Raw genomic sequence first — 27247 nt, forward strand, 5'->3', positions numbered from 1 at the left:
AGGGCCACGACGGGGCCGGGGCGGGGTCTCCGAAGGGCCGCTAAAAGGCGCCTCCCGCCGCCCAGCCCCCCAGCTCGGAGGCCCCGGCCGAGCCGCCTCCGTCCCGCCCCGCTTGGCTCGCCAAGGGGCTCCGCGGGCGCCGACACGTTTCGTTCGCGAACAGCGCCGCGTCACGTGCGCAGGTGCCCGAGCGAGAAGCGGCGGGGCGGGCGGGGCGTTGTCACGTCGGGACGCGCCCGAAGCCTCCCTCCCCCCTCCGCGCCCGGGAAGGGGCGTGGCCTCTCCGCCCGCCGGGCAAGCCGCACATGCGCATTGCGCCCCTTTTGCCGTTGCCCGGCGACGCTGCGCGGAGGCCCCGGGACCCCGGAGGGACCGAGCGGTATGAAGCTGCTTTGCTTTGGGCCAGGCGAGGCGACTAGCCCGTGACGGGTCTCCCTCCTCTCCCCGGCGGCCAGGGAGCCTTCCTCGCGGGCCGCTTTCCTGGCTCTGAGGGGCTTTGGGCGCCGGCAGGGAGGGGCCCCGTGTCCGAAGCCAGAGCGCCGCGAGCTCGGGGGGACGAGGGAGCGGGGCGGGCGAAGAGGTGCCAGGAGAGCCGCTTGGGGGGCGGAGACAAGGGAGGGGCCCCTGGGCAAACTCAGGCCACACGCCCACCGCCAGGCAGCATGCTCCCTTCACAGCACCAGGGGGTTTTTATTACAATAATTTTATTGAGTTTTTCACTTTTATCATCATAATATACCAGATAACAAAAAGAAAGAATACACTTCCCCAAATTCCCCCCACTTCCCTCAACCTCCTCTTCTGTTGTTTTTTTTAAAGTATTACCTTCCCCTGCTTGCTTTATTATATCTTAATGTTGAGTTCTTTGTATCCAATGTTGTTGTTCTCTTATCATTTTAACATCGTCTTTCTATTTTCTGTGTTTTGTTCATTGTAAGTGTTTACTCAAACACTGAGTCCATTTCTTTGCATTGTTTCTGTAGATACAACATAAATGGTTCCCAGTCTTATTTGAAGTCTCTATTGTCTTTGTCTCGGAGTCTTTCTGTTAGCTTTGCCATTCCAGCATATTCCATTGATTTTTGTTGCCATTCTTCTTTTGTTGGTGTTTCATTGCTTTTCCATCTTTGGGCTAGCAGTATCCTGGCTGCTGTCATAGCATACATAAATAATTTCTTCTTCTCTTTTGGCAGATCTTGACCTGAAACACCTAATAAAAAAGCTTCTGGTCTTTTAACAAAAGTTATCATAAACATTTTTAAAATTTCATTATAAATCATATCCCAATAATTTTGAACTATCTCGCAATTCCACCACATATGAAAAAACGTTCCTTTTCTTTACATTTCCAGCACTTATTGTAGCCTGTTCTATATATTTTTGCAGGTGTGATATACCATCTATACATCATTTTCATATAATTCTCTTTTAACAATATACAATCGGTAAATTTTAAGTTCATTTTCCATACTTTCTCCTAGTCTTCCATTTGTATATTGTCCTAGGTCTTGTGCCCATTTAATCATTACAGATTTAACCACCTCATCTTTTGTTTCCTATCCTAGTAGTAAATTATACACTTTCTTCAAAAGTTAGGTATTATCCTCTATTATTTCTCTTTGAAATCTATAGTATAACTAAATCCCTTCTTTTTGTCCTCTTTAAATACCTCATTCAACTGGCAATATTGCAGCCAATCATATACATGTTCTCTGATCTCTTTAAGAACTTGACAGCATCAGTCTTAAAAGCGCAATAAAAATAGTCACGGCGCAGATATCCAAGATCCAAAAGACTTGCTTTACTTCAGTTTTGCCCAAGTTTCCTGGAGATTTTACTAATGATGCACCTTGGGATAAAAAGCTTGACTGTTCTGAAAGGACCGAGCCTTTCTACAAAAACACATGACCTGTGTGCTCAGGACGTGTCGGGCCGCCTTGGGTTTCGCTGAGCCCCCTCTCTGCTCACCTTGTTGCTCTTCTCCTTCCAGGGGGATGAGTGCCAAGAAGGCGGCAGCAGCAGGAAAGCCTCCACTTCGGAAAGGGGCAAAGCCGGCAGCTCCAGCAAAGGGGGTCCCTGGGAAGGCAGGTATAGTACCCATGGGGAGGAGGAAGGCAGGGCTGAGGCCCTGCTGCAGAGCCAGCTGTGAGGATCCACTGCACAGTCCAGGGTGTGGAGCAAGGGGTGCCTGCAGGATTTCTGCTTGTCATGAGGAGTATACAAAATGTACCATGCTATATATAATATATTCAGGGCAGCTCAAATGTATTTTGTGGTTCCGCTTGCCTAAGTGCAGAACCTCGCATTTGCGCCTGTTGAAGTTCATTTTGTTAGCTTGGGCCGAGTTCCCCAATCTGTTAAGGCAGGATTCTGTCTTCTGCAGCACTAGCTACCCCGGTGACAATTAGCATTTTTTGAATTTGGTTTCTCTTTTATTTTCCCGCTGGCTCGGGGCCGACAATTGATGGAGAAGATGCTGCCCTACCAAGCAACAGCACCAGACCCCAAGAAGTGTCCCTGAGCAGCCATCCCAAAGGTAGGCAGCGGCACAGCAGAAGCTAATCGGGGGGGGGGGGGGTCTGCAAGGCCTTTCTGGCAGGGACTTAATGGTGGTGAAATATGGCGGGGGAGGAGAGCAGAGACTCTCTTGAACAGGTTTGGTGCAAGATTTTCTTCTGAGCCCGACCCCTAACCCTAACCCTAACCCCTGGCTTATTCCCACAGCCAGCCCCACCACTGTTTGTGGCACTTCATGGAGAGCTGTTAAGCAAGAACAAAAATGAGGCAGGCTCTGACCCCCCCCCCCACCTGGAGGGATGGCAGAGGAAGGGGGCAAGGAATAGTGAAGAGCAAATGCAGCTGCTGGGCTCAGCCCATTTATTTGATGTGTTCATAGACAGCCATTAAAGGCAAAACCCCTCACAGGGGAATGAGGACCAGGAGCAGCACTAAAGTTTGTTACTTTCTTGTGAAAACGATGAGGGTTATGTTTTATTTACGAGTTAGGGGCCTCAAAAAATTAATGTGCCAGAATGATATACAGCCGAAAAAACAAATTTAAACATAGCAGCACTAATTCCAGCAATGTCATCCTAAGAAGTCAGAAACGAGGCCAGATGGACTCCAGAAACAACCAGAGTCTGGAAAGGCTCCAGATCTCTGCATTCAGAATACCTGTTTGAGGGGAACATCCTGCCGCCATCTCCTCCTCCAATCTGCGTTGACCAGCAAAAAATGTTACTTGGACTGACCTTTTCATGTTGTGTAGAACTTCTTTTCTCTGCAGGAAGTTTGTGACTAGGTTCCCCTCAGTTTTTTTCACCAGAGTTGAAGAAGCAGAGAAAAGGAGCAAGTGGCTCAGCCTTGTTTGAGGTGTTTTTAAACTGTTTTTGTTTGTTTTTGCTTTGTTTTGTTAGTTTAATGTGTTGGTGTTAGGTAGTGTTTTTGTATTGTATTTGTATTGTTCTTTTTCTTTTTCTTTTTTGTTTGTTTGTAGTGTTATGTTGAAAATGTTGGAAAGGTAATAAATATCATTAAAAAAAAAAAACGTAGCTCAGCCTTGTACCTACGCCCTTGCCTGGTAACTGTAGCTCTGTGTGAGAGCTCATGTCTGCTGCGAGCTGGCTGGCGGGGAGGGGAGGGGAGGGGAGGCCTGCCCCCTCCCTCCTGTGGGCCCAAGTCTCCAGAGATATGGAACTGCCCCCCTCTTTTGCCAGCCTCCAGGCTAGTAGCATTTGGAGGCTCATTTACAAGGCTGAAGTACCTCTCTGGCTTCGCTGGTGTGGCTGCAAAGCAGGTCTGAGGTAAGGCAAGACATTAGACTGTATACGTGGGGAACCTTCACCTGGAGAGCCTCCTCCTATCCCACAAGCGCCATCACCTCCTAGGACCTAAACCACCAGCAAATCCCTTGGGATTCCCTTTTATGGCCCTACACTTCTGCTTTCTGCCCTCAGAGCTGACGCGTGAAGCAAAGGCTGCGCTCACGTTGCAGAGTGCCTTCCGCCGCATCTTGGCATGTCGTGAGAGAGCGAGGCGATTGCAAGAGCGACAGGAGTACAATGAGTTAATGGACCGCCTCCAGAGAGAGGTGAGGTGACACTTGGCTTTGGGAACATGAGAGAAGCCCCCTCCAGGGGGAAGGGAAGCTGGGACAGACATCATTAACCTGAAGGCGTTGTAGACGAGACAGAAAATCCAGCCCAGGGCTCTCTTGTGAGGGTGGTTGCTGGGGAAGCATCTCTGTAGCTTGAAGCTCAGGCTAAAGTCCTCCAGATCTTACGGTGGCCTCCCCGTGCTTTGCATTCTTCTTGATGCTCTTCCGCTGCCCATCAGTGTGGAAAGCCTTCCTCTGTTTTGCCTCCCCGTGACTTGGCCTCTTGGCTCCATGGGCTTCTGTCCTAGGCCTTTGCTGCGCTGGTGAAGAGGGAGCGAGAGGAAGCTGAGCGGGAGAGAAAGAAAGAGGAGGAAGAGAAGAAGAAGCAGCGGGAGGAGCAGCAGAGGAGGAAGCGGATGTTGGAAGCGGCCTTTGATGGGGACGTGGAAGAGATGAAGGCCGTCCTGAAGGAGGTGGGCAAGGCCTCGCTGTAGTCAGAATCACTCAGCCCTACCCTCGGCTTGTGGCTTCTGAGCTGTTTGCCTGGCAGCGCCTGATCTCATGGCCTGTGCAGGCAAATTAGAGTCTCAAAATGAGGACAGAGGGACCACATGTGCACTTTGGACAGAGCCGGGGTGGCTTCAAGGAAGGCACAGAGACTGCATCAGGTGAAACTGACTGCACAAAATAACCTTGGTAGCAGCACGGGGTACTTCAGCTGGAGTCAAGCTCACCCTCAACTTTATACTCAAAGTGCATAGCCGGTTGCCTTGGGGAATCCAGAGGTTCTGCTCTTGCACTGGGAGTCAGTAACCTCTGCACCGTCCAAAATAAGTTTGCCAGCCGGCTCCCGGATGAAACCATGTGAGCTGCAAAATGAGCCTTTTTCGCAGCCTGTGCTGCCACATGGTAGACGCGATTGTTTGTTCTTACCAGTGTTTGGTCAGCTTCAGAGTGAGACTTGTGCCACTTGGCTCCAGGCTTCGTCCACCCTGTTTCGTATTCTGGTGCTCCTCAAAGTACCAAGTAGCAGCCAGGTGTTTTTTGGGCAGGAGTTGTTCTGATTGTTTCTCTCCTCTTCCACAAATCCTCTCCCCGCACCCCACCCCGGGACCTGCACTCTGCAGCCTTCCCACATGCCCTTGTTTCAGTGAAGGCTCAGCAGAGACACCATGAGGTCACTTCCCCCTCAGGGCTTGTTCATATCAGAAGGAAAGGCCTGCAGATTGCGGAAGTAGTGTTTACTGGGGGTGAGGACCCCTGGGCCACCCTCAGCCAACTTGCAACAATAAGGTAATCTCACTGCATCCACTGAAAATCTAAAGTGCACCGAGAATGAGGCAGAAAAATGGAAGCCTCTCTAGCAGAGAAGGAAAACATTTGAGAAATTGAAGGGCAGATTTTGGCACATTACTAGTTTTACCACCCTGACTAATTAGGTGTTGTCAGTAATCTGGGCCTCACTGTGTTCAGCCCTGACTCCAGACAATTTGCGGCCCTGATGTCTGCCCACATGTGAGGTTTTTGTGCCAGTCCAACAGCCAGGTTCCCTGAGCAACTGAACCTTCTGTGCTGCCACAGCAGCTCAGCCCATCAGTGTCAGCAGCAGCTTCATAGCACAACTCCAGAAGGTCACTACACCGAGTTGGAGACTTCTTTGTGCCTTTTCTAAGCTGCAGGTTCAGGCTTTGCAGCCAGAATTTATGTGTGAGGGAGTGAGGCACAGGGGAGTTGCTGTTGTTGCTGCAAGGTTTATTCAGCACCAAAAATGTGTAAAAGCCATGCCATGGCTTTGCTCAGAGAAACAAAGCAGGGAGTGGGAAAAGGACCAGGTTGCTAGAGTGTAAGAGCTGCCTTCCTGGATTGGGCCCAGGTGAGCCTACCAAGCTCAGTATGTCCTGTTTCCTGTCTCCACCAACACAGCATGGTAGAGCTTCCTTTAGTTTGTTCTTTTGGCCTGCTCTCTGCGTGGGGCTTGTTTTGCCAGCTCTTGTGTTCTTTCTGAAAAGCCACTGAGGTTGGGGGCCACTGCCTGAGTGTGTGGGGATGGATTGCACAGGAGGCAAAGGGAGGTGCTGGTGAGACGCTTGGAGGTGGCAGGTGTGGGTGGGCCGGGAGGATGTCCCAGGTTGGTGCCATGCTGGTTTTGGGTGCGGAGCCCATGCTCCCTGCATGCCAAGGGCCCCCTTTCCTGCTCTGCAGTGGCACAGTGCAGAATCGCCATGTTCCTTCCCCACTGTGACCCACAGATTTGGTTTCTCAAGGTGGCAGACCTGGACACCAAGAGCGGCCTGGGGACAGATGAGAGGGGCAAGGCTCTGCGCCTCCAACATCGCCTCAACATGGTGGACTGCACTGACGCCAACGGCAACACCCCCCTCTCTGAGGCTTCTGGAGGGGGCCACCCTGACGCCATCCGGATGCTGATAGAGAACGGAGCCAACCCCAACAGCCGGGTGAGAAGCAGGAGGGAGGTGGCAGGGTGAAAGGCGTTGTGGCCTTGAGCCAGAGCCAAGGTGGTGCTTGGGGGGCAGAGTGATTCCGTGCTTTGCAGTTGGCATGAAGGGTGGTGGGCCAGCACCTCAAACCTCCCTCCCCTGGGATTGCCAGCAAGGCTGGTGCCACAAGTGCCACTGGCTCCCCTCTCTTGTGTCTCTGGCTTGGCAACTGGTGTGCAGGTGAGGCAGCCAGCATACCTAAGAGGGTCACAGCCTGGGAAAGAGAGGGCAGAGTCCTGGGGAGGCAGCCTTGCACCCCACAGGGTTGGGGCCACAGCAACCAAAGCTCAGTTTGCTTGAGCCAAATGTGCTGCTGGAAATTCTGTGTGGCAAATTAATAATGTGAAGGAGCCTTGCTTTCTTTCTGTCTCCCCCTTCTCTCTGTGTATTTAGCCCAGTGTTTCCCAACCTTTTTTGGGCAAAGGCACACTTGTTTGATGAAAAAAATCTCGAGGCACACCACCATTACAGCCCCGTGATGTCAGCGCGCAGCGTCACTTGAGCTCCTTCTCCTGCTCGTTCAGGGCCACAGTGGCGTAGCGTGGGTTGTCAGCACCCGGGGCAATGCAAGTAATTTGCGCCCCCTAACCCGTGGATTTGCGCCCCCTAACACTAACCCCCAGATGTTGCGCCCGGTGTGGCCGGCCCCCCCTGCACCCCCCACGCTAGGCCACTGATCCATAGCTAAAAGCAGAAGTCGACAAATGTGTCCTGTTTTTTGCTCTTCAAAATATGGCAACCCGAAGACCCCCAGGGACCGTCCAACCAGCCTAGGAAGTGTGCTCTGGTCGCGGGGGAGGAGACACGAGGCATTGCCATCCACACCTGGAATTGAGGAGGAGCTGGAAAGGTCCTTTGGTTTCACACCCAGGACCCATTTTTTCTCTCTTCTTTTGAGAAAGGGGTGGGAAACGGGATTTGGAGGGCGCATGTGTGCGCGTAACTGAGCTCCAGTTGCTCTGGGCATTTCTGGACGGCGCCGGTAGCGTCTCTCCTAACCCCTCCCCACCCCGGTCTCCACCCCCCCCCCCCGCCCAAAGGCTTCCCCCTACCTGGCCAAAGTTCCACCCGAAGCTGGAGATGCGGTTCGCGCTGCCCACGAAGAGGACGCCGAACTCGGAGAGGACGTATTCCTTGCGCTCAGCGCAGCGGCGCAGCTAGCCACTCAGGGGCCTGGGGCGGCGCGCGCGTCCTGCAGCCAGGGGCGAGTGCCATGGGGGCGAGCCATGGCAGGGCGCCTGCAGCCTCCCCCTCAGCTGTAGGGAGGCTGAGGCGGTGGGCAGAGGCCAGAGCGGAGCTTGCGGGCAGTTCGCCCGCAGACGCATGGCTCAGGCACGCTGCAGGCGCCGAGGTGTGGCGCCCAGTGCCCCCCGCCTCGCCTAGCTACCAGTGGCATAGGAAGGGGTCTGCGGTGGGTGCGGGGCTGAAAGGACAGACAAGGCTCCAGCAACCACCCCCACCGCCAAGTCCGCTGGTCCTGCAATCCCTTGCACGCTGACTTGGAAGTACAGTGGTACCTCGGGTTACATAGGCTTCAGGTTACAGACTCCGCTAACCCAGAAACCTCGGGAGGGGCAGAGAGCTGCGAGTGCGCCCCCCGCAGATGTTCCGCCCGGTGCGGCCGGCCCCCCCCTGCACCCCCCACGCTACGCCACTGCAGGGCCGGGTCGCCGCCGTGAGGGAAGGGCGCCGGGGCGCTGCTGCTGCTGCTGCCGCCGCCGCTCCCGGCAGGCATGGGCCCAGCTGAGGCGTCGGCGGCTGTTGTGGTGGTGGCGGCGATAGCGGGCGGAGGAGGGGCCGAGGTGGCCGGCGGCGGCGGGGGAGGCGGCGGCGGGTGGAGCAGGAGGGCGGCCGAGGCCGGTGAGGGAGTAGGGTTGCCCGGGGCTTGAGGAGCCGTCGCCGGGAGTTGCTGCTGCTGTTGTTGCTGCTGCTGCCCGGACATGCCGGCCTCCTCCTCGTCCGCTGTCTCACGCTCCTCCCTTTCGCGCGCTGCCCCGCCGCCGCCCCATTGGCCGGGTCCTGTCAGCTGATCCTGTGTTATTTCCTGTGTGTGTGTGTGAGGGGAGAATGGAGAGAGAAACCTCGGCACCACCACCGCGGAGCCACCCCCGGCTCGACGCGGATCCTCGCCGCCGCCGCCCCGCCTCTCGCCGCCCGACTCGCCCACCTCCCTCCCACGGCACACCAGGCAAGGTCTCGCGGCACACTACTGTGCCGCGGAACACCGGTTGGGAAACACTGATTTAGCCCATGCTGAGGGATTTCACTGTTAAAACAAGATGTTTTTTTGTAACCTGATGGGCCAAAGGCCAAGGGTTCTGTAGTCCCATGTGTAATGTCACTTCACGGACCAAACCCTTGACAGATAAGGTCAGATAAAATAGCATTGTGGTAATGACTTATCAGGAACAGCTAAGCTGTGGGGAGGATCACCTGGCGCCTTCGTTACATATCTTTGGGCGCCAGGCAAAAATGATTCTTAACCAGGCCCTGGCTGACTATGGCCTTTTAAATGTGTTTGTGGGAAGGGGTTGTTGGTTGGTTTTATTTTGTGTTCTCATTTTATTTTTATGTTGTGAATATAACATATGTTATATTCAGATGAAGAGCGGTATACAAATTCAATTAAAAAATAAAATATATTGCTGCATATCTATAATTCTTCCTCTAAGCAGCTTAAAATTAGGAATAAACTGATGAATAAGGGGTTGGAGACAGTTAAGATTTTTTCCCTGTGTGTGTGAGTGTGGTCGGGTTGGTGGTGTGTGGAGTCCTGTCCTTGCCAGGATGGAAAAGTGTTGGGGAGGCAGGAGGTGCTGCACCTGTTGAATTGCCTTTGGACATAGGAAGGTGTGGCTTGGGAGGCAGGTGGGTCATCCTGGGCAATGGAAGCATGGATGGTTGCCGCAATCCCTGCATCAGTCTCTGTGTACCTGGTTGCTCCCCCACGGAGCTCCCTGCGCCTTCTTTGTGCCTTGTTGGTTTGGGGAGGAGACCTCTTGCTTGTGGCTGAATAGCCTGCCTGCTGGACAGATGAAAGAAAAGGTCTTCACACAGCATGGGGGCTTCCCAAAAGAGGTGTCTGGTTGGCTACTCTGAGAGCATAGATGGGCCTTTGGCCTGATCCAGCAGCTGGGGGGGGGGGCAGAGCAAAGCCTCCACCATACCTAGTAGCCACGGATAGCCTTGTCCTCCATGCTGTTGTCTTTGACCACTTCCTGGGTCTGGGAAATATGACTGCTGCCTGTTGTGGATGGAGTCACACTCTCTGGAGGAGCAGCTATGTAGGCGGAGGACAGGTATGTCTCCATCTTTGTCCCTGGAGGCAGAAGTGGATTCAGGTGCTAGGAGCACCTTCTGACAGTATGGCCCTGTGACAGCTGCGGCTGTTCCTGGATTGGGAGGTTTCCCTTTGGTCCGCTCAGAGCTGCGTCTTTGGTGTGGCAGCTCCCGCCCCTGGCCAGGCATCAAAAGCATCGGCATGGAGGCATCAACGTAAAACTCTTCTCTCTCACCCTTGGCTTTTCCTGGTGGCATAGAAATATTTGTAAACCAAGAATTAAAATAAATATTACAGGGCCTCTGAGTCAGTCCGAGGGTGAGGAAGGGCACCTCTGGCAATAGGAGGAGACTCCACCTCTGCAGCCCTGAGGGGCCATGCTGTGCTGGAAGAGCAAGTGCAGAGCAAGTGGTGAAAAGACCCTCCTCTGATGTCCTCGAACCTCACAGGGAATCCATCTTCCTAGTTAGTCTCTTCTCACCATCCAGCCAGAATGCACAAGGGAGGCAGTGGACGTCCGTGTCTTCAGTCTGTGCTGAAGATTCACTCCTTGGTAACAGGCAGCCAATAACTGCCGTTCTAGCAGATGGTATATTGCAAGTCCAATTCTCCCCCATTCCAGAGGCAACCAGAACTCATTTTTTAAAGAGTAAAAAGTTCTCAGATGCTTTTCCTGCATTGACAGAATTAGAGAATTGTTGGAGGGTACTGTAAAGAGATTGTTAGTGGCATGAATGTGCCGCCTGCGGATGCTTCGCTTCCAGCTGCTTTCCTTCTGTAAACCCTGTTTGATCTTCAGCCCCCCTTTATTTTTAAGGGCGCTTTTAACCGGACTCCTTTGTATCGTGCTGCCTTTGCGGGCCACCTGGCAGCAGTGGAGCTGCTTCTCCAGCACGGGGCTGACCCTCGACTCTATGCTGATGACGGCAACACCCCAGAGCAGGTACCAACCCCAGCCGCCTCCCCCAGCAGCTGCTCTTCTCCTTGGCCTTGAGCTCCAGGGAGGCTGTTTCCACCAGGCCACCTGGCAAGAGAGCGAAGTACCTGAAAGAGAAGGGGAGCTGGTGTCCCCGAAGAAGCCATGGAGAGAGAGGAGAGCAAGGGTGAGAGCGAGAGTGCCCTTCTCACTTCATGCCAGGCCTGCTGGCTTGGATGGGCATTTCAAGCCCACAGCCCTTTTGTCTCTCCCAAGATTGCTTCCCTGGATAGCTTGGTGGCTGTGCTGAACTCCTGGGACATCAGCCTGACAGAGTCCATGCTCCAGAAGATGGAGGCGGAAGAGCAGCGAAGGGCGCAGCAGGACAAGAAGCAGAAAGAAGCAGAGACCCGACGGTGAGCCCTGCCAGTTGCTGCTTGTGGGCAGCTGCTCTTCCGGGCTCAGGGCAGGATCAAGCTGTAGGAGCTTTTGCAAAGGCACCCACTGGCACCCCCCCAATCCCACTGCAGCCATTGTACGGCTCACCTGCTGTCACCTGGAGCCACTAGGTGCTGGCCCAGCCTGGAAGGTGACCCCACCAAAAACAACCCCAGTGGAGCCAGTTGGATTCCAGGGATAGCTCAGTCAGTAGACTCAAGGGGGGGGGGGCGGCCCAAGCTCATGGTGTCCTGTATCAGGCAGGGAGGGGTGCTTGAGCAAGCTGCTGATGGATTAGACCACAGGCAACCTTATTCACCATTCATGTGTCTCCAACCCAAGTTGGCGGCCATCACTACATCTGGTGTTTCTTTATCAACTACTTGAAGAAGTTGTCTTTCCTTTGGTGTGTCCTCAGCCTCCCACATTCAGCTTCATGGAAAGCCCTTCCTGGGCTTTAGGACTGAGAGGGAGGAAAGAGTTTGCTAAAGCACCTGGGGAGTGGCAGCGGAGGGAGTCTGTCCTGCAGCCTGTTGGCCCCTTTTCACTGCCATCACAGGCCAGAGCCCACCAGGGCCCCTGCCCCATGGGAGCCGGAGATGCCCCTGCCTGCCAATGGGGAGGGAGGCTCTGGGGGCAGAGCCCTCCCCCTCCCCCACCTTGGGCAAGGGCAAGAGGGAGCAGGAGGAGGGCAGAAGGCGGTGGCTGGTGCAGGGAGGCTCTCCCCCTCGCCAACTGTTACTGTGACCAGTGACTACCGTGAGTCATTGAGTGGCTGCTCTCAGGAGGCGGCGGCTGTTGCCCTCCGCTGGAGCCCCCACCTGCTCCTGCTGCCATTTCTCCTCAGACAGCTCCCATGGCCGTGCCAGCTGCTTCAGATCTTCTGGTTTTCTTAATAGAAGGAAAGAGAGTACTTACTTTGTTTAGCCAATTCATGCTACAATTTTACATTTAATTTTGACTGAATGGTTACACTTTCTTCAAGAATGACTTGCTTATTGCAACAAACACTTAGAGAAAAATCCTTTTCTTGTTAAATTTGTTAGGCGCTTACTCTGTTGTTTTCTTTTTTATAATACTATTAATTGATAAAAGTTTCCTTAACAGAAGGAGAAAGATCAAGAGAATTAAATGTATATTGCCAGCAATTACAATGATAGAATTGTAGTTGGAAGAGGTCCTTAAGGGCCATTTAGTCCAACCCCATTGCATGCTGGTGGGGAGGGTCTCTGCAGCCTCTGACTCCTTTCCCCTCCCCAGGATGACAGAGGAGGTAGAGCAGCTGGCCAAGGAGCACGAGAGATGCAGCAAGGAGGTGGGAGCCAAGACGCTCTATGCGGCCATCCCCTTGTCTCTATGGTCTTCCTTCCCAAAAGGCCCTCTGGGGTCTTGCCTGCCTTGGCACCTGCTGGCGCTGGGGTGGATTTCATGCCCTCTCCTTGAGCCATGAGGGGGCTGTGCAGCAGGGCCCTGGCCCTCCCCGCTATGGGGAGAAGCCACCCAAGGCTGGGCCCTCCCGCAGCCCCAGCTGTGTGGGTGTCCTCGTTCCTCCCTCCCCATTTGCCAAAGGCTGGGCCTGCTCATCTTCTTTGCAGCTGCAGCAGGCCTACTGCGAGCTGAACCGGAGGATCACAGAGCACGACAAGTGCCAGCGGAAGCAGATGGCCAACGCGGAGATCACCCTCGGTGTGAGCACCACCTTCCTGTAGCCTCTCTGAGCAGGGAGGCTTCTCTCTCACAGAGCCATGCCCTTGCCCACCAATGAGGCTGGTATCCAAGTGGGTAGGAGAGCCTGAGCTCTCTGCCTTCTGTGCAGCTGGGGTCGAGGGCTTCCTGTTCCTTGGCCTGGCACCTTGGCTGTGTGCTGTTGAGCAACCCATAAGCTGGTGGAGGGAGCACCTGCTTGGCCTGCAGAAGGTGTGCCTGGGAAGATTCCTGCCTGGCACCCACTGCAGGCCACCCTGAGGGAGGAGGCGGCTCTGCTGGGCACCCGGAGGCCGGTTCCCACAGGGCAAGGCCAGCCACACTCAGCACAACGAAGGCTTCTCTGACAACCTGTTTCTGCAACAGGCTATTGCGGACGCAGAATCCCTGGTGCAGAGGCTTCGCGCGGCTGCCGAAGATGCTGAGGAAAAGGTCTCCCTGGCCCGGCTGAAGCTGCGGGAGCAGATGCAGGAAGGTCAGTCCTGTGTAGTGAAATGCTGGACTTGTTGCTGGGAGAGACGGGTCTACAGAAAAGTCCTGCCTAGCACTCCCACACCCTGAAGGACAAAGTGAGCAAAAGGCAGGAGGCTCCTTCTCAAGCAATCAGAGGTCATACAATTATAAAGTTGGAGGGGACCCAAGGGTCATCTAGTCCAACCCTTGCAATGCAGGAATCTCAGCTAAAGCACCAATGACAGATGGCCATCCAACCTCTGCTTTAAAACCTCCAAGGAAGGAGAGTCCACCACCTCTCGTGGGAGTCTGTTCCACTGCTGAACAGCTCTTACTGTGAGAAAGTTTTTTCTGAATGTATAGTTGGAATCTCCTTTCTTGTAACTTGAAGCCATTGGGTTGAGTCCTCCCCTCCAGAGCAGGAGAAAACAAGCTTGCTCCCTCTTCCCTGTTATAGGCCTTGAGATATCTCCTCTCAGTCTCCTCTTTTCCAGGCTAAACATACCCAGCTCCTTCAACTGCTCCTCATAAGGCTTAGTTTCCATACCCTTGATCATCTTGGTCACCCTTCTCTGCAACCTTTCCAGCTTGTCAACATCCTTCTTAAATTGTGGCGCCCAGAACTGGACACAGTATTCCAGGTGTAGTCTGACCAAGGCAGAATAGAGTGGGACTATTGCTTCTCTTCATCTGAACACTAGACTTCTGTTGATGCAGCCCAGAGTAGTGCTAGCTTTTTTTTTGCTGCTGCATCACACTCTTAACTCAGGTTAAGCTTGGGGTCCAGTGCCAGCAGGTGGGCGGTTGGGAACAATTCTTCTGGGAGGGGAGAAGAACTGCCACTTCCCAGTCTGATCCAGTCATAGTCAAGAGAATTGTAGAATTGGAAATGTCCCCGAGGGTCATCTGGACCAAGCCCCTGCAATCCAAGAACTGGGATGCTCCAGGTGGCCATTTTCTTTGTGTTGGGAAAGTCCTCTGATGGCTTTGTTTTCTCTTCCAGTCAGTGAGGCCTGCTAGAGTGAGGTCTGCCCAGATCTTGTGCTTTGCATTGCCCTGCTGTTCCAAGGAGCTCATAGGGGCAACTTTGCCTCAGAGTAAACCCATAAGAACTTTGGAAGAGCACTTCAGCAGAATCAGGCCAAATGGGGTGAATCAGGTCCATCTAGTCTGGCATCCTGGTCTCAGTGGCCCAGCAGGTGCCCCCAAGCAAAGTCCACAAGCAGGACGGGAGCAAGCAGCAACTTCCCCCACTTGTCATTCCCAGCCATTGATCGCCTGGCCATGACATTTTCTAATCTTTTAAAGCCTCCTTAGGCAGAGAGTTCCATAGTTCAACATGTGGGCTGTGTGAAGAAGTCCTTCCTTTTATCTGTCTGGAATCTTCCAATATTCAGCTTCGTTGGATGTCCCTGAGCTCTAATGTTTTGAGAAAGGGAGACAAACTTAAAAAAAGAAAGGGAGACAAACTTTGTTTTATCCATACCATGAATAAGTTTATGCTTTTCTAACATGTCACCTCTTACTAAAAAGTCCCAAGCACCTTTCTTCATAGGGGAGTCGCTCCATCCCTCCCCCTTGATCATTTTTGCAGCCTTTTTCTGAACCTTTTCCAATTCTACAGTATCCTTTGTGAAGAGCGATGACCAGAACTGGACGCAGCATTCCACATGCAGTCACACCAGAGATTGGTATAAAGGCATTATGATATCAGCATTTGTATTTTCATAGAATCCTAGAGATAGAGAGTTGGAAAAGACCTAAAGGGTCATCTGGTCCAGCCCTGTGCAATGCAAGAATCTCATGATCATGCAACGTCTGCTTTAAAACCTCTGCAGCTGAGTCCGCTCACTCCAAGGGTTGAAAGTTCTTCTACATTTAGCTGGAATCTCTTGTAACTTGAATCCATTAGTTCAGGTCTTACCACCTGGAGCAGGAGAAAACAAGGTTGCTCCATCTTTTATCTGGCAGCCCTTTGGATATTTGAAGATCCTTGAAATAGCCATTTTTTGCTTTGGTCCTTGCTACTGTCGATGCTGGAGCATCAAGGGGTGTCTGGAGCCTGCAGTGAGCCATGTCAGGACCACAGTGCAGCAGTGCTCAGAGTTGTGCTGGTTTTTCAGGGTCAGCAGAAGAGTTCCATGGCCTGAAGTGCTCTGTGCAGGAGCTGGATGATGTGCTCTTGAAAGACGTGGGTGGGAAAATCCATGCAGATGGACGGTGAGTTGAAGGGAAAGCACTTTCACGAGACATTGGGGGTCCTGGCCAGCATCTCCCATAGCCTCCCCTCCCCTGCACCGAAAGGCCCCCTCTTTGGCCTCACAGTCTTAGCCCCTACCCCCATTTCCCAGCTGCTGAGGCCCCTGGCCATGAAGTTTCAGCTGCTGGGCAGTGTGGAAGACTTGCTCCCTCTTGTGCTTTCTCCCCATAAGGTGGCCACTGGTCATTGACCCTTCTGGGCAGGCAGCCATCTTCCTGCGCTATCGGGACACCAACTTTCTGAACACGGTGAACCCCAGCGACATGGCTGAGGAGACCATTCGCCTGGCATTGCTGGGCTCTCTGCGGTAGGGACACAAGCCAAATGCCGGGCAGAGAGGCTGCCCACTGCCAGGCAAAACCACCTGGGGGAGAGAAGCACTGCTGCTGCTGCCACCTGATGACCTACAGCCGTGGCAGGAGTGAGGTAGCATCCAAAGGCATCTGGCCCACTAAGCAAGAGGCAAAGACTTGCCCTCTCCTGTCTCCTCCAGATATGGGAAGCCCCTTGTCTTTGACATGATGGAGGTGAACATGTTTGACACGGTGAAGAAGCAGCTGGAACGGCTTAAACCAGGCTTGGCAGAGGCACTGCTGGACAAGAAGATCCTACAGAATGAGAGGTGGGACAGTTGACCTTCCAACCGCTGTTTAAAAGCCTCCATGAAAGGAAAGCCCACCACCATCCAAGGGAGTCTGCTCCACTGTCAGACGACTCTTAGCATCAGTCCTGTCAACTGACAAATGGGTGCCCAAATCAAGAGAGCCCGTGGTTTTCTCAATACCTTTAGTGCCTCCCCTCCCCTACCAAGGGTGCTTGCTCCCCCCTCCTTCAGCCTGCTCTCTCTCATTCCCATCTTTCTCCATTCTGGGCACTTGCTTCCCCCGTGACCCTTCTAATGCTCCAGCCAGGCTTTGGGCAGCCTGCCATGCAACCCCCCACCCCCCACCCCAGGACCGATGGGAGATTTATTTCAACCTGCTCTTGCAGCTTCATTCTTTTGTGGGTTTCTACCAGATTTTTTATTTCTGCAAAATTCCAGACTTGTCATAGCTTTTTGCCACCTCCCTCTTGGATGCGGATGGTACTCTTTTTGTTGTATAGTAAGTGGCACAGAAATGAAGAGCAGGATGCTTTGGGCAGAAATTAATGGCCCTGAGCTCCGTGAGCAGATGCCCCCAAGCCCCACCAAGCGAATATATTCATTGCCCAGAGCACTGGTCCTGCTTTAGGAAGCCAAGAGGCAGCGTGGAAGGTCAAGGGTCCTCCTCCCCCTGCCCCCCAAGCAGCAGCATCAGCAGCACAGGGGCCGCTTTCTATGAGACTTACTCCCGCCTTGCTCTGTCTGCAATCTTGCAGGTATCTCTCCCTACGGAGGCCAACAGATGGGCCTGAATATGCAGAGACAGAGTTTCAAGCAGCTCGAATAGAAAAATTCAAACTCTTCATTGTAACTAAACAGCAGCATCCTCCCGAAGAGATGCTGCAGCGGCTCCTTCCGATCCAGGTCCTCCTGTCCCGGTAGGCAATGCACTGCAGGCGGCCTCATCCAGTGCTGGACATTAAAGGAAAACCTGAGCAGCGGGTTTGTGTCCTGTAATGAATCTTGTAGGCCCAGCACCCTGCAGGTTCTCTGCAAAGAGCTGGCTGCTACCTGCAAAGCAAGGGGGCAAGTGGTTGCCAGCCCCCACCAGTGGCTGCAGGTGCTGCTGGCCCCCAAGTGAAGCTGTGACCCTTAGCAGGCTGCAGCCTCACTAAGACTTGCTTGTTTTCCCCCCTAGAAAGCGAGGCTTTCGGAGAGCCCCCTTCTCACACCAGCGTCCCTTTGCCCTGTGAAAAGTACATCCCAGAGCCTTGGGGCCAGTCCTCACCTCAGCCATGAAGCCTTTTCTTAGCACAACTCATTCCCCTTGACTCTTGCAAGCAGGCAGGCAGGCTTGAATGCAAATAAAGGTTTCCTTGAAAAGGTGCCTCTTGAGAATTTCTACTACACATCAATGCACCAGGCCCTGCAGGGGTCTCTCCTAGAACAAATTCAGGGAGTGTGCATAGAGAGGAAAGGGAGGGAAATGTGTGGGGTGGAGACACCAGGCATGGTTGGCACTCACTCACTTGGCCCAGGACTTCCCAAGAAAGAGGTAGCCTTCCACAAACCCCCCACTCCTGCCCTTGTGAGAGCAGGATGCAGGACTCAGTGGGGTGAGCCTCATGCCGCTCAAGGCCCGAGTCCTTGGAGTGGCTTGAGCAACCTGGACAACACAAGGTGAGTGAGGGAAAGGCTCTGCCAGCTCAAGAGAGAAGCATCATTTCTAAAATGTAAAGTAAACTTTATTGTCCTTGAACCACAAAATAGATTTCTTTGGTTGTACAAATGTCACTAGTTACAGTCTTGATCTCCCTCGGAGTGTTCTGGGAGAGGAGACAGACAGAGAGACATGCCACAGCCCAGCACCTAGAGAAGTTGTATGTTAGTCACGGAAACCCTGCCTGATCACTTCCCAAATTGCTCATTAAAAGCAAATGCTAAAATTAGATTAAAATCAAAAAGCTCTAACTGCTGCTGTGGAAGCAGCCACTGTGCAGCTCGAGAGGCAGGCAGAGGGAAGCCTCCCCTCTCGCCCTCTGCAGACACACACAAGTTCTGTTAAAATGACCCTCTGATTTTGGCATGAGGAGCTGCTGCAACTTGTCCTTTGGCAGAGGCTGCCTGGCAAGTTTGCACACGTGATGAGCACACACACACACCAGCCAGCGCCACCCACTGCTCACCACCACCCAGCCAGGAGCGAGGCAGCGCCACTCTTCTCAGAAAGGGGCCCGAGAGGCTGGAGCCAGCAGGCAGAGCAAGCAGCAGCCCTGGCCCTCGCTGGAGCACCCTCGGCCGCCAACCTGTGCCCCAACATCTTTGCCCTACCCTGCACTACCCCTCTCCCTGCGCCCCAACCACCAAATCCCCCCTTTTACCTGTACCTTCTATCTGCTTCACCCCATCCTAATGAAACTAGCCTGCTCCTACTCTTGCTCCCACGCTGCTCTACGTTTGCTAGCACCAGGCAGCTCCCAAACGTTCCCTCCGGCCCTTGCTGAAGAGGCAGAAGTGCCCATTTCCGCCCGTGCCCCCCCTCACGGCATGGATGGCCCCCCAGAAGGAGAAGGAAAATGGCAGCACTTGGCAATAACTCCCCTCTCCCTCCCCACCCTGCACAAGGGTGCTGTCCCTCGGCTGCCCTTTGCCAGGGAGGGGGCAGGACAGCTGGTGCTTCCCAAGTGGCCCCCTTTCTGTTTGGCAAATGTCAGCTGGGCCCGGGCTCTCTGCAAACAGTGGTCAGCCTGAAGCAGCTGCAGCACCCGGGCACCCCGCCCTCGCACGCACGCACACACTCCCACCCAATATTTACACGCACACATGCCCTGCATGGGTCCCCCCGCCCCTCTCACTGCTCTCTTCGGCCCCCCTCTGCGTGAGGGGAGTCGCAGCCCACAAGATGCCAGCTGAGGCGCCAGGGAGCTTGTTCTGTCCAGGCCCACCTGGGAGCCCGCTGGCCACATCACCACACTGTCCACAGAGCGGACCCCCCACTTGGCTCGGTGGTGTTTCTAACAGCCCCCAAGGGCAAGTCTACTATGTGGGGACAGCAGTTTCCAGGTTGTGCTGGGCTGGTCGGAGTTTGCGCTTGCCGCCGCCGCTGCTGCTGCTGCAGAGCCCCATCTCTTCCCGAGGGGGAGTTGCGCTGGGAGTCAAGGGGTCGTGCGCCCCAAGGGGCTCCTGGGCTGCTGCCTGTCCGTCTTGCTCCTGGCTCACTGGAGTGGGGGGAGAGCAGAGGGAAAGAGGTCATGGAGGGCTGAAGGGGCGGCAGCATCTGACCCCAACCCCCTGCCTGGCTTGATTCAGGAGGTGCCCAGGGCGACCTCTGCCCCCTTTGGGCACTGCCAGCTGCAGGAGGCTCTGGAGCCCCCAGGCCGGGCCCTTCTGCTGTCTGCACAGGCTGTGGCCCCGCAAAGGGGTTGGGAACTGGGAGGCCTCCGCTTTCCAAGCAGTGTCCAGCCAGCTTCAGGTGGGCTGAACCGAGGCGCCCAAAGCAAGACCTCAGGAACACACAGACAGACAAACAGGCAGGCAGGCAGGCAACCCAAGGCAGGCCGAGATCCTTCTGCTTCACTGGTGGCGAGCAGGAGCTCCTTTCGGGCAGTCAGAAGTGGGGGATCCTGCAGAGCCACCAACTTCCCTGCTGACACGCCTCCCAGGTCCACTTGCTGTGCCCAACACACACACCCCGGGGAAGAATGGGAGCCAGTTGCTCCAAAGCAGCTTCCTGAGACCAGAGGTGGCAACTTGGGCCCCAGACTGGGTGCCCAGTGGTGCGTGTGCACGACGTCATGACGTCACATCACTCGTGACGGCGATGGGGCTGGGGCAGCGGAGCCTGGGTGCCCATGGCCCCATGGAGATGGCACTCTGGCGCCCCACCCCCACCGTGGCAACCAGGCCAAGACCTCTGCTGCAAGTCCTCCACTGCACCCCAGAAGCATGTCCATGGCCGCAGCAGACCCCAGCAGGGGTGCCAGAGAGCCAGCGGAGATAAGGCAGGGGGAAGAGGCCAACAGCAACGCGATGGCGGGGCACCCACAGTAGACATTTTGTGGGTGCCCAAACCCTCAGGACCCCCCAGAGATGGCACCAGTGCCTGAGACCTAGAAGCAACCTCAATGCTCTTCCACAAAGCCCCTCATCTTTTGAGAATGCTTCCCCCCTCCTGCCTGCCAGAAATTAGGCTTCCAGGGTCAGGGTCCCTGAGGGTATCCCCAACTTCTTTCCAAGGGAGGCGGCTGGGCATGCTCATTGGGCCACTCCCAGCCCCTTAGGCAGGATCTGACCCACCCCCCGACCCCACCAACTGCATGCTCATCACAGCACTCCATTCCTAGGCAGTGCAAGGGCATCCTACCCACTGCTCCTTGCTGCTCAGCTGACCATTCACTCTAGAAAGGAACAGAAAAAGCAGAGGCCTCAGGAGAGAAGCGCTGGTGGCAGCACCCAAGGCCAGGAGGCTCCAGCTGGGCACTCACCTGAGCTGCTGGCATCGTTGAGTCTGCAGGTGCTTCCACCATCTGGAGTCTGGAAGGACAGGGCAGAGTGGGATCATTCCCTGGCTGCTCCCCGCCCCCCAGGACATAAAGCGCCCCTTGCCCGTTCCCACGGGGTTGGGGGGGAGCAGGTGCTGAAGAACAGAGCATGCGGTGGGAGGGGAGAAAGGGGGTGCAGAGAAGAGCAGGCAGGAGGCCCCAGAAGCAAGAGCGGAATTCCAGAGCCAGGGCGCCTGGTGCTAAAGTGCCCCTCACTCAGCCTCTGGGCCCCCTGCCCACCCGCCAGGCAGAGGGACAGAAAAGCAGGTTGGGCATGAGGTGGGGCCAGGGAGATCTGGCAAGAGATCCCACCAGAGCCCATTAGGTATCTTGTGTGGTTCACATGCTCCCTATCTGTGAGGCCCCCAGACCCCAAGACCCTGCTGGGAGGAGGGCCTCCTAAGGGCAGGCCCTGCTGGCCATGGCTGGCAGACGGAGGCTTCCCAAGACAGAGACCAACTGGCCTCCGGAGCCTCCAAGGAGATGGCTGGAAAGGCAGAGGGGCAAGGCAGGCAGCAAGCGGCCCCCTCTCCACCAGCGCTGCAGAGCCAGCCAGATCAGGAGCCAGGATGAGCTCAGCAGCCTAAGACCACTGCCAGGCGGGATCCAGCACAACACCTGCCTGGCTTGGGGGTGTCCTTGTGGCATGGCCTGGAGATGGCAGGGAGGGGGCCAAGAAGCCACTACAGGGCAGCCTGGCCTGCCTGAAAGGGGTCTTCAGCAGCCTCTCCCCCCAACAGACCTTGGAAGGAGGGGCAGCAGGGCTCCCACAAGGCCTGGGACTCTGCTCTGGGTTGGGGGCAGCCTCCAGCCTAAGCCCCAGTGGCTGCCAATGACCCCCAGGACTCTACCCTCCCCCGCCCAGGCTAGATGGGGGCAGGAGGTGGAGCGTCAGACCCAGACTGCCGGGGGGGGGTGTTCCTGACTGCCCCCACCACATGCAGCTTGTACCTGGATTTCATAAACTGGTTTGGAAGAAGGAATGGCAGCAAATTCCCTGTAGAGAAACTTCTTTTCAGGCACAGACTGGAGGGCCAAAGGAGTGGCAGAAAGAAGGGGAGAGGCAGAAAGAGAGAGGGGGAAAGAGGATGAAGGAGCATGTGGGGAAGCGGGGGGGGGGGGTTCCAGGGGGGTCGGGCGGGGCCCTTCCTCCTGCTCTTCTTGGCAGGCTTCAGGGCTGGACTGGGGGGGGGGTCAAGGGGCTCCCTCATGATGTTTCCCTGTGGCAGCCATCTTCCCACCTCCTCAAGGGTCACACTCCCTAAAAGACCCCCCCAAAGACCCCCCCACCTGCCCTGGCCAACGACAGAGTGCAGCAGCAATGAGGTCATGCCTGAGGCCCACAGAATGCCCCCCATCTCCAAAGGGGGAGGCTGGCTGTGCTGGGGGGAGTCAGAGCAAGAGGGAGCACCGGGGATCCCTCCCCCAGACAAACAGAGGGAACAGTGTGGGAAGCAAGGCTCGGCGCACCCCCGACCTGAAGAGCTGCAGGGACCTCCATGCTCACAGCCCCCCAGCCCCCTCCTCTGAAGCATGACTGGTGCTGGGTCCCCCTCCTTACCAGCCTGCCTGGAGAAGTCAGGATCCGGGTGCTGCAGTCTGAAAGAGAGAGAAAAGAGAGGATGAATTGTGCAATGTGGGGGGAAGACGTCAAACCCATGCCTCCCCCTGAGCGGCTGTGGGACCTACCCTCCAGGGGGGTGGGCGAAGGGGTGGGGGCGGGCGAGGGAGACTCCGACAGCTGCTCCAGGGTGGACCTCTTCTTGCCCTCCTTGGACTTGGCAATCACCATCTGGGCCTTGAGGGCATCCTGCTCCAGGGACTTCATCCTGCCAGGCGGGAGAGGAAGAGAGGTTGGCGCACCTGGGGTGGGCTGGCAAGACAGGCGGAACAACCGTCACCCAGGGCAGGGGGGGCATTGCAGGGCCCTCCTCACTTGGCCAACGGAGGAGGTGCTGAGTAGAGTCGCCCCAAAGGGCAGTGGCAAGGGAGGGAGGGAGGAGGGGTGCAGGAGGAAGACCACAGCCCCCCCCCCATTGCTGCAGAGAAGGCAGAAACTTGGTGGGGGGCAGAAGGGCCCCCCTTGCCTCCTTCATCCAGGGCAGAGGCTCTCAGGAGCAGATCTGCCCCAGCCTGGTCTCTTGCTTGGCAAACACGCCTGTCCAGCGCAGGAGGAGCAGAGGAGGCAGAGCAGGGCCTCTCCAGTGGTGGCACCAGCCAGGCCTTCAGCATAGGTGTGGCCCAGCTGCCCCTCTGGACGGGGGGGGGGGCACCTCTGGGGCTGTGCAGGCCCTGGGGTGTAGGTGGGGTTGTGTGGAAGTTCTGCCAACCTGGGGTGGCCCCCTGGCCCAGGGCTTCTTGTGGTGGCGGTGGCGGCGGTGGTGGTGGCAGCAGAGCCCTGCCCCCCCAGTGCCTGCTGGCGGGCTTGGTAGAGCCTCCTGGCCAGATCCTGCTCATACTCTTTCATGCTCTCTTCTAGGGTGGAAGAGCTGAGGAGGAGGAGGAGGAGGAGTAGAAGGGAGGCGCCGAAGACGTCCCGACAGGCAGGAAGATGGCAGAGAGAGAGAGAGAGAGAGAGAAAGAAAGGAGAGGGAAGGAAAGGGTGGGCAGGAGGATGAGGCAGATGCCAGCAAGGGGGGGGGGGCGGACCTCACCTGTCCTGGTCAGTGCAGAAGAGGGCAGTCCCCCCTGCTCCCCCCATCAAAGACAAGCGAGTCCCACCAGGTGCATGCAGATGGGTGGAGGGGGGCAGGAGGCAGGGGCTGCCCTGGAGAACCCCACATGCACAGCCAGCCATACTGAGGGAAGGGGACTCCAAATGGGGTGGGTTTCTGAGGGGCGCAGTCACACAAGGGGAGCCCTCCCTTCCCGATACGGGAGACAAGGAAGGCGGTCCAGAGCCTCTTCCCAAGACACCTCCCAGCCTCTCTTGTTCGGTGCCCGGCTGGCATCAGCAACTGGCAGGGGGACGAAGGAGGGGAGGGAAGCCAGTTCAGGGTCTTTATCAGGGGTGGGGCTGCCTGAGGTCCCCAGAGCCCTGTGGAGATTTGGAGGTGTGGCTCAGGGCACCGCTGCCAGGCTGAGCCTCTTGCAGAAAACCGGCCTCTCTGTTCCTGGGCTGCGTTCGCCAACCAGACCCTGAGCAGCAATGGAGAGGAAAGAGGAGAAGGCCTGGGAAGCGAAATGGAGGCCACTTAAGGGCAGAGACTGAACTGAGCGGCGAGCAGACGAGGCTCCTTGTCCTGCCGCAACAAGAACCAGAGGGGGGACTTGAGAGGCGGAAGAAGGGCCCTTGGCCCCCTCCAGTGCGGACTGGAGCTGGTGGCGCAGCTGTCCCTCTGGTGATGGCAGCCGCCATGGCATCTCGCCCAGGAGAGCTTTTCTGGGCAGCCTCAGGGTCCACTGCAGCTCCGCCTCAAGGGGCTTTGCAGATGAAGCCGCTCTCCTCCCTTCAGACTGGGGGCTGCAGGCGGAGCAGGGCCAGCCGATCTCTCTTGGGCCCCTTGGGCTCCTTCTGGACTTCAACAGCCTGAGGATGCGGACAGAACCCTGAGAGGCAAAGGAGAGCAGCCGGCTCCTCCTCTTCTCAAATCTCTGGACTACATGAAATGTTCCCTCCTTGGGCAAAGTGCATGGCAGCTTCTCGGTGGAAAGGTGAACTTTGTCCTGTGAAAATAAGTGCTTTTTCTTTTCTTTGCTAGGACTTATCCCTGCAGAAGCCATGCTGGTTCCATTTCAGCAAGACTCGTCCTTCTATATCCCTGGCAATTATATCTTTAACAATGCCTTCTGGAGCCAGTTTTTCTGGAAGCAGATGTTACCAGCATGTAATTCATCATATCCTCTCTTAGAAACCTTTTTTTTTAAAAAAATCTAATGACTGGCCGCTTTCCGGGGCTGATCTCGGCGACAAGAGGTTTGGGGTTTTTTGGTGTGCTTTTTTAAAGCTTACCAGCAATTTGACATTTGAGCGCTTTAACAACTCCTGGGTGAGTGCTATCTGGACCCAGTGATCTGTCAGTTTACTTCATCTTTAAAGCCTAGAATTTTGTCTCGTTACCACTATTTCTCTGTTCCTCTGACTCCCTTCTGGTGAAAGCTAGAAAAAGTGGGGGAAAGAAACGAATGATTCTGAGACACTTTGACTTAAAATAAATACTGGATTGATATTATCATGGACTGAATGTTTTAAGTAATCTTTTTTCCCCTTTTTATACAACCAGCAGATAGAACATTTCTTTCCCTTTTGTCTTTTATATTTTCTTTTGCTTTGATCTATCTCTCTCTTCATGTTTTTTCTTTTCTTAGTCTTCTTCATGTTCTTTCTTCTTTGGAGTCGCATGTTTGGGGACTTCGCTAAGGTCCAGGGATTGCGCATTCATGGGGGGGGGGAGATGGTTGATGGAGGGTCCTGGGCGGGAGACGGGGAAACGTTGGTCTCCCAGCATGAGAAGCTGGGAGAAGAAAGGGAGGCCCCTCAGGGAGAGCGGAGAGGGACGGCTACCTTCTCTGGGTGGTGGGGGCTGACAATTACCGTCAGGAGAGGACTGTGTATTTCTTTGTAGTTGTCATCTTATTGTATTATGTAAAAATTGACACCTGTCCACTTTCAAAATGTTGACTCAGGTTAAACTTGTGGTCCACTAAGCCCCTTGATCCTTTTCCAAAATATTACTGGCAATGTATTTTTAATCTCTGTTGGAAGTGGCTGGGGAAACCCAGCCAGATGGGTGGGGTACAAATAATTTATTATTATTATTATTATTATTATTATTATTATTATTATTATTATTAGCCAGGTGTCCCCCATCTTAAATTTGTGCACCTGATTCTTCCTGTCTAAGTGCAGAACATGACATTTGTCCCTACTGAAACTCATTTCGTTAGCTTGGGCCCAGTTCTCCAATCTGTCAAAGTCCTTTTGAATCCCGATTCTGTCTTCTGAGGCATTAGCTGTCCCTCCCAGTTTGGTGTCACCTGCAGTTTTGATGGGCATCACTTCAATATCTTCATCCAAGTTGTTTATGAAGAATTTGAACAACAACGGGCCTAGGACAGAACCCTGAGGCACCCCACTTGTCACTTTTTGGGGGTATATATCTTAAGAGCATGCTTCTTTCTTAATTTTTTTCATCCTCTTAATGGGGTCTGCTCCTAAGCCAGCCATTGGGTCGTATTTCAAATGAACCTTTTAACCGGCAGAGAGAGAATTTCAGTAATATTTTATAGACGTTTCAGAAGTAATTAAAGGAGGCTTTGCTGGTCTTTGCCCCAGGGACTGACCTCTAGGGGTATTGAGTGGTGCTGGGGCAAGTTTGTGGTTCTTCCGCTCCCAGGTCACTCACCCCATCTGCCCAGGTCCTTTGAAGATACCTCCATCCCACAGCAGGGGAGCAATCCTTCCAGAGCATTTGGAAGTTAATTCCTGTTGCTGTATGTTTCTTCCTCAGAGATAATACGATAGACAGTAGCTATGTTCATCACCACTTAATTGCCTCTGCCGACAGCGTCTCGACAGAGGCAACTAACCAGCTATGATGCCTCCCCGGAAGTCCTCCTCCAAGGGTGTGTGATGCGGGGCTGCCACCTCCTCAAGCGCCTTGCCCAGGAAGGGACCACTTGTCACTTGCCAGTATTTGCCTAATGCTTCTGGGTCCAGGGAGATCTTATTAAGTGGGGAGACAGCCATGCCTCCTTTGACCCCCAGCCAGCCCCTGTGGCTAGTTCTAAGAGGCCAAGATGGGCAGGGGCCAAGGCTGGCCACACTTCTTCAAGCCACTTGTCCATATCCTCAGGCTGCTAGAATCAAAACTGACACAGTGCAGAGGGAGTAGACAGTGCGCTAGATGCCGCTGCTAGATTGCTCTGAGGTGGCATCCCTCTGTCCAAATCTGAGTCATTTTGTTCCTCAAATGCCTGGCAGGGATCTTGTGGCTGGCCCCCGGGGGTGTCAGGGCAACGGTCTCCTGGCCAGGGGACGCAAGTCCATTCACCACTCAGAAAAGCTTGGCCACACAGCTACTTGTGGAAGCCACGGTGGTGGTGAAGTCAGATTTCTTTGCTGCAGCCACCACCACATGGCAGGTGCAACGGTGTAACTTCACCTGTTTTGGGTCAGGCTAATTTACGCCACCCCAACGCCGTGGGTGCCCCACCCTGGCAGGGCAGAGCAGCTGCCTTCTGCCCAAACCTCACCAGGGAATGGTCCATGCAGGATGACGGAGTCCCCCACTCCCCCTCTGCCAGCTGTGTCCGGGAGGCGGGCAGAGTGAGGGGGGATGGGGCATTAACCCCATCTGCGTTCTGTTAGGACTGGGGGCGAAGCAGTGGGGTGAACATTCAGGGCACAGGGACCCACGGGAGCAGAAGGACCCACAGAAGCAGAGCAGAGGCACCCATGGTGGCCCCCTGGCCTCCCACACACCCCATCTGAGGACCCCCGGCTGGCCATGGGGCAAATTCAAGGCCCACTCTGGCC

The 27247-nt window shown here is 55.1% G+C and overlaps 2 protein-coding genes across 3 annotated transcripts in view; one reads left to right on the forward strand and one right to left on the reverse strand.

Moving 5' to 3' along the window:
- Positions 1-215: 215 nt before the first annotated feature.
- On the forward strand, positions 216-17611 carry IQANK1 (IQ motif and ankyrin repeat containing 1). Of its 2 annotated transcripts, none has more exons than XM_077932638.1 (16): positions 216-379; positions 1991-2088; positions 2474-2536; positions 3957-4090; positions 4405-4569; positions 6346-6552; positions 10692-10817; positions 11067-11206; positions 12489-12543; positions 12824-12916; positions 13299-13407; positions 15509-15605; positions 15818-15952; positions 16139-16267; positions 17005-17166; positions 17427-17611. In XM_077932638.1, exons 1-16 carry the CDS (start codon positions 306-308, stop codon positions 17479-17481), a joined length of 1842 nt encoding a protein of 613 aa, XP_077788764.1. In that variant the 5' UTR covers positions 216-305; the 3' UTR covers positions 17482-17611. The 2 variants fall into 2 exon arrangements, with proteins under 2 accessions (XP_077788764.1, XP_077788765.1); XM_077932639.1 differs by having other exon boundaries at positions 217-379; positions 6361-6552.
- A 340-nt stretch (positions 17612-17951) lies between these two features.
- Positions 17952-27247, reverse strand: part of SCRIB (scribble planar cell polarity protein) — a 47034-nt gene continuing 37738 nt past the window's right edge. Inside the window, 6 exon segments of the mRNA XM_077933602.1 lie at positions 17952-19446; positions 20713-20761; positions 21721-21795; positions 22331-22368; positions 22459-22598; positions 23100-23258. Coding sequence (XP_077789728.1) covers positions 19268-19446; positions 20713-20761; positions 21721-21795; positions 22331-22368; positions 22459-22598; positions 23100-23258 — 640 coding nt within the window. The 3' untranslated portion in view covers positions 17952-19267.

The sequence above is a fragment of the Podarcis muralis genome, chromosome 8, assembly GCF_964188315.1.
Source record: "Podarcis muralis chromosome 8, rPodMur119.hap1.1, whole genome shotgun sequence".
NCBI classification, from domain to species: domain Eukaryota; kingdom Metazoa; phylum Chordata; class Lepidosauria; order Squamata; family Lacertidae; genus Podarcis; species Podarcis muralis.

Bases quoted from the DNA above. Each gene is read 5' to 3' on its own strand.
- IQANK1 (XM_077932638.1), top strand. From the start codon at position 306: ATGCGCATTGCGCCCCTTTTGCCGTTGCCCGGCGACGCTGCGCGGAGG. The intron at 380-1,990 runs GTATGAAGCTGC...TTCTCCTTCCAG, and splicing joins GACCCCGGAGGGACCGAGCG to GGGGATGAGTGCCAAGAAGG. The intron at 2,537-3,956 runs GTAGGCAGCGGC...TTCTGCCCTCAG, and splicing joins CCTGAGCAGCCATCCCAAAG to AGCTGACGCGTGAAGCAAAG.